The 6,526-nt window shown below is 40.1% G+C and overlaps 1 protein-coding gene across 1 annotated transcript; it reads left to right on the top strand.

Annotated features, from left to right (window-relative positions):
- The first annotated feature begins 706 nt into the window (after positions 1 to 706).
- Positions 707 to 6,078, top strand: DEFB116 (defensin beta 116). The gene is given in 2 exon segments (XM_023220197.2): positions 707 to 773; positions 5,837 to 6,078. Coding segments are annotated over 2 exon segments (309 nt in total).
- Positions 6,079 to 6,526: the final 448 nt, after the last annotated feature.

The raw sequence follows: 6,526 nt of genomic DNA, 5'->3' as shown, positions 1-6,526 counted from the left end.
GTGAAATAAAGCAGGCACAGACAAGCAAATACTGTATGATCTCACTTAGATGTGGCATCTAAAAACGTTGAACTCATAGACGTAGAGATTAACATGGTTATTATGAGAGCCTCAAGGGAGGGTGGGTGGGGAAAGGCAAGACATTGGTTCTTGGGTACAAACTTTCAGTTAGATATGAGGAATAAGTTCTGGTGTTCTATGGGGATAGCATGGTGACTATAGTTAAAAATAATTATTTATTTCTTTTTTAACAATTATACTTTAAGTGCTGGGGTACATGTGCAGAACATACAGGTTTGTTACATAGGTGCATATGTGCCTCACATAGGTATACACGTGCTTATTTCTTATCCAATTGTTTATACATTTTTTCAAGTTTGCTTGCTTGCTTGATTGATTCATTCATTCAAATTTGTTTCACACAAAATGCCAACTGGCTCTAATTTGTCTTTGTTTCTTAATAGGAAGAAAGACCCACCCAGGCATGAGCGCTGCTGGCAAGTCTCCCACACTTACACAGAGTATCAAGCTCAGATAAGTGATACATGTTGTCCTTCTGCCTGCCTGACCTCAGTTATCTCCCATCCCTTTTAGTTCACTGCACACAACCCTGATCCATTTCCAAAACTAATAAAGGCAGGCTACTGCTCTGCTACAATGATCTCTGTTCGGTCACCTGCAACACAGCCTTTCATTCTGTTGGAACATGTCAGTCATGAAGCCCTGTTTAATGATCATTGCCATCCTTATGATCTTGGCTCAAAAGACTCCAGGTAACTCAGGCCTCTCTCAAAGGTTCTGGGGTCTTGCATGTGGTACTTGTATCTTGGTGACCTCTGCAGTGACTCCTACTCACATATAGTGGGCAACACCTAAAGCCTTTTCTGGTCTCAGATGGGTCACAGATGTCACTCCCAAGGTTAATTTCATGTAAAGATTTCCCCTGGTTCTGCTTTGCCAAGACAAATTTAAGAGGTTGTTGTTCTTGACATAGCGGACAGTCTAAGCATGGAACATTTTAGGTAGTGCTGTCATTGGGGTGGGGGCTTAATTCATGAGTTAGGTGAGAGACTGTGTGCAAGTTGAGGAGCCATAGGAGGAGTATAGCAGTTTGGAGTTGCATAGGGAGTTGAGGTGGGGAGGTTGTAAGACCTTAGAGATAGGGTAATATCCAAAAAGTGAGTGGGGATGAGCATGGGGTGAATAATTGTATTTATAGGTTGGGCTGAACAGATGTTTTGGTGTAGTGTAGAGAGGAGATGGTATTTTTTCTTGAATGGAGCTGGGGGTAGAGTTGGTGCAAGTGGGAGATGGGGTATAGAGAGGTTTGTAGTTGGGCTGTGTTTTAGATTGATGCTGTGAATTGGGGTTGGGTGGCTTGGATAGTGTTATGTTTGTATGTTTTGCAACTGGGCTTTGGTTGGTTATTAGAAGAGATAGGGCTTGAGTTGTAGTTAGTGTTTGCCTAAAGTGGGTATCTTATTCAGTCGTGGGTATGTGAGGTTCATCTGGGCAGGGATTGATTTAGCCTGGGTTTGGGGGTGATTAAACTTGAGTAAGACAGTTGGATTCATCACAGCAGGGCTATGGCTATTGAAATAAGGAGAATATTGACTCTTTCTCAGATATATGGTTTGCAAATATTTTCTCCCATTCTGTAGGTTGCGTCTTCATTTTGTAGACTGTTTCCTTTGCTGTTTAGAAACTTTTTAGATTGCTGCAATCCACTTGTTTGTTTTTGCTTTTGTTGCCTGTGCTTTTGGTGTCACATTCAGAAAATCCTTCCCAAGGCCAATGTCAAGAAGTTTTTCTCTATGTTTTCTTCTAAGAGTTTTATGGTCTTAGATTTAAGTCTTTAATCCATTTTGAATTTGTTTTTGTGTATGGTGTAAGATAAATATCCAGTTTTATTATTTTGCATGTAGGTATCTAGTTTTCCCAATACATTTATTGAAGACACTATACTCTCATGAATATGTCCTAGAAATCTACTGTACAACACAGTTCCTATAGTTAACAGTACTGTTACGGATATTTCAAAAATTACTAAGGGAGTGGATTTTAGTTAAGTGTTCTAAAATAAGATTTGATATTCAAAAAATAATAATTAAATAAGATGGTGGGAGAAAACTTTTAGGGTTGGATAGGTTTAGGCATAGATTGTGATGACGATTTTGTGGGTGTAATGTATGCTTATCTCCAAACTCATCAAAATGTATAAATTAAATATGTATAGCGTTTTGTGTGCCAATCATACTTCAACAAAGTGGTTTAAATAAAGAAAAGGGGAGAATAAACATTGGATGAAAAATGTCCAGTATTACTTTCAAATTCTGAAGAAAGTTTCTGAAGTGTGATTTTCAAGGGCACTGAAGAACAACAGATGTGACTGTGGATGGCTAGGATAGAGGAAATCAGGAGACTGGAATGTTCGGAAGTGTCTCCTGTCAAATCTTGGCATATATATAGAGAGATATGGCAGCAGTTTCAGTTCATCCTATAGAAAACCAAGATTGTTCTTCCTTTCTTGATAGTGAGTTCAGATTCATCTGATCTAGAGGTTTCTCCTACTCTTCCCCTTTTTTCTCCCTCTGTTTTTCTTCTTCCTTTCCTCCTTTCTTTTCCCGTATTGCTTCTATTTCACATTTTCCTCCTTATTTCTCAGCTTCTTTTATCCCCTGGTTTGAGAGACACTTGTTCACATGCTCAGAAAAGCTCAGTTCTCATTTCTAATGGTGGTAGAAACCACAGGTGGGTTTGCAAGAAACAACAACAACAAAAACGAAGACAGCACTCTATGCTTCAAGAGTTGTACATAGTGTAGCTTCCTTAATAATTATTGAGTAATTTTACTTGACAGAATTTATGAGCAGGAACAGTTCTGGACAACCTCTTCTATTAGGACAATCCAAACAAATTTTTCCTTTCATCCTCCCAAATGTATGCATATGAAATTAAACTGTTTGAAAGCCAAGATCTTGTCTTTTAAATCTACACACTTCTGATGTTGAGCTGAGTGTGTTGAATAGAGTAGGCTTTAGCAAATGCTTGTTGAATGAATGAATATGTAATGAATCATTGCTAATAAATGTACATGAGTAGAAAGAACCTTAGAAATTGGATGGGAGAGGATCATGTTTGGTTGCATAACAGGCAGAGAAATAATATATCACGTTGATTTTGGCTCGGAATGGAATTTTAAAAAGGTCCAGAGCATATCTTTTGTTTTTTGACTTAAGACATTTTAATTTGCTTTTGAAACACTTCCAGTGGGGAAACATGAGCTGGGCAATGTCTAGAGCTGAATGTGAGAAGGCCAGCCAGAATCGTGGCTTTCGCTGTGAACAGGAGCCCATTAGTATTTTCCGGGGAACTCTTGCAAAGCACCCTTGCTCTGGCATCTCCTTAGATACACTGAATCAGAAATTCTAGAGACTTGGTATGAATATACTTAAAAATTTCCCAGGTTATTATGAAGTATGACATCTTATTAACTTCCTTTTTCACAAATACACTGGAGACTTCCTGATTTGGTGCAAACTCTGCCATTCCCGTTTTCTGACATGGAGAGACTGGGTCCAGAGAGTTAAAATATAGCATTGTGCAGAGGGCCAGAGACTATGCTGAAATGCAAAAGTTGGTCGTCTCTGACTTCAATTGGAAGATGGAGAGATTATCAAAGTTGACATTAATTTGATGTGGCTGTCAAAATTTGTGACAATGCAGGGCGATCTAAGGTTAGAAAAGTAGGAGTAAGAAACTGTAACTATCTATGACAAAAATCTTTATTTTTATTTTAAAAATTTATTTATTGAGTCACTGTAGGCAGAATCCTCTTGGGCTGGCCTTGACCCACTTTCCTTGCGGAGAGAATGAGGAAAAGGCAGTTTGCCCATGGCTTATTCTTGGTATCTATGTCTCTATCCATCCCTCCAGTGACTGCAGACAGGAGATCTTGGGTCTCCAACTGCCCTCCAGTGTGTTTGGTAGAAAGGAAAAGTCCTAGAGGTCAGGTGTTAGCCAGAACAGTGTGGATGTCACTTGGGGGAGGCCCTTTGCAGATCTTCTTCTCCCATAAGTATAATGGTGTTAAGAGAGAGAGAGCGTGCAGGTCCCATGATAAGGGTGAAGATTAAGGTGGGAAACACAGTGATACCATCGTGCTGGAGCATGGATGAATCAGCATCATTTTCAACCTCCTTCCTCTGGTTGACCAGCAGGCTGGTTGGTGTTGGAGCAGTTGAGATCCCTCTCTGGATTCCTAAGGCAGTTTATACATACACCAGTACCCAAATGTTATGGGATATCTGCCATGGAGGCATTTTCCTCTTCTTCTTTATTTCTCTTCCCATTCTCCAACTTCACCTAATATTGGGCATTTTACTTTCTCTAATCTCAAAATTAGCAAAGTATTCATTTTTTTTCCCTGCAAGAAATAACATTATACTTGCATTGTCCCATTTTCATCAATGTTAATAGTGAGTAAATTTGATTAATTGGAGACCTCTATCTACTTAGCACTGAGTCCATAGCCTGACACGGAGTGAGTGTTCATAAATGGGTGTGGAATGAGGGGGCAGGGGGATGGTTGAAAAGGTCCTTGAATACCAAGCTAAGGATTTTGAACTCTCTGTTGAAATCTGTAGAAGGCTCTGTGTGTGTAGACATGATGAAGGATGATGCCATCTTCTCCTGGAAACCCTATCACAGAGAAGCAATGTGACACAGAGAGAAAAGAGCATGGGCTTGATGTCATGTAGACCAGAAATTGAATACTGATTTGATCAAATATAAGCTATGAGAATGCAGACAAAACAAAGCATCTCTTTGAGCCTCAGTGTCTTCATCAAAGAGTGAAGATAACGGCAGGTTTTTATGAGGTTCAGTGAGCTATCATTTGTAAAATGCCTATGCGTGGTTGATGCTGGACCATACCACAGTACATGGTAGTGATTATTAATATTTCTTTCTAATTGCTCCTTTGTCTGTAGAACATTAAATAGGTAAGTAATACTATTGATGACTAATATTTATATAATGCTGATTAAGTGTCAGGAACTTTGTCACTGGGGTATTTTCAGGCAAAGAGCTTATGTTCACTCATGTACACACCTGGATTAGCAATATGTGGAAAGTGAATGGTGGAGGTTTGTACAGTGAGCACACATGCTCAATTTATGTGAGAATGTGGATCTGTGAATAAAGTGGGTTGTATACATGGGTCTGTGTATATGCCAGTATGCTGCCCGTGTATGCACAGTACCTGTTTCTGTAAGGCCAATGTACAAAGAGAGACAGGTGTAGTACTTGTTTGCTCCTATGTTTCAGAGGATAAAGGCATGCATGCACACGGGCTTAAATATTTGTGTGCTATCTCAGAGTAGATCCTGGCTGCCTCTGATTAGCTGTGTGTGAGGGGCACAGATCTCTGCAGGCACTTGGGGACATATGTGCTCGCAGTAGCATTCTTTGAAACTTCATACTCTCAGGAGAAGACTTTCATATCAACAACACCATCTAATATTCAATTACTTGTTATGTGCCAGATGCTTTTCTGAAAATACTATATACACTAACCTAGTCATTACTAAAATCTTAGGAACTTGGCTCTATTATTTTGCCCATTGTGAAGATGATGCAACGGAGGACTGGAGAGCTGAAGTAACTTGCTTGAGGAGGGAGAGATGGTAAATGGCAGAGCCCAGATTTGAATTTAGGTAGTTTTGATTCCAGATCTTGTACCCTTAATATTCTTAGAGCGTGTTCCTTTAAATCATGCTTTGTCACCCTGTTGTCACTGCTGCATGGAAACTAAACATGGCTATGTCTTTCCCAGGTGGCCTGTTCAGATCCCACAATGGCAAGAGCCGAGAGCCTTGGAATCTATGTGAGCTTTACCAAGGCATGTGCAGAAACACCTGCAGAGAATATGAAATCCAATAATTAACCTGCCCAAATGATCAAAAGTGCTGCCTGAAACTTTCTGTGAAAATAACCAGCTCTAAGAATGTGAAGGAGAATTACGACTCTAACTCCAACTTGTCAGTTGCAAACAGTTCAAGCTACTCTCACATTTGAATATCACCAACGTCAGTCACCTCCTCTGTAGTAACTTCTCCTCCATTCTGGAATGCTTTCCCTATAAAAAATGCATTCCTTCTTGTGTGTGTGTCTTTCATCTGTGGGTAGTCATCATTGATCTGGAGAGAGTACTGAGAGTTGGGAAGCTATGGAGTATAGGAATGGGCACTGGCTAGTAAAGCCAGTAAGATAGTGGCGTCACTCAATACAGGTGTGCTGAGAAAGGAGCAGGTCACATTTCTGTTCTGTTTTGACACCATTCTGGTGGCTGCAGAGGGAAGATGACAACTGTATTGAGTCTGGATGCTCCTGTGAACATGTGGAGGGATCAAGTCCTCCAAGTAAACCTTGTAGGCTGAGGATAGAGACAACTGAGCTGCATTTGATATCCAGAGAACTAACCTGGTATGTTTACCCTAATGATGAGTCCCCAGGAAAAACCAGA

The sequence above is a fragment of the Piliocolobus tephrosceles genome, chromosome 20 (genome assembly GCF_002776525.5).
Source record: "Piliocolobus tephrosceles isolate RC106 chromosome 20, ASM277652v3, whole genome shotgun sequence".
In the NCBI taxonomy this organism is placed as follows: Eukaryota; Metazoa; Chordata; class Mammalia; order Primates; family Cercopithecidae; genus Piliocolobus; species Piliocolobus tephrosceles.
This window is presented reverse-complemented; position numbering and strand designations above follow the sequence as displayed.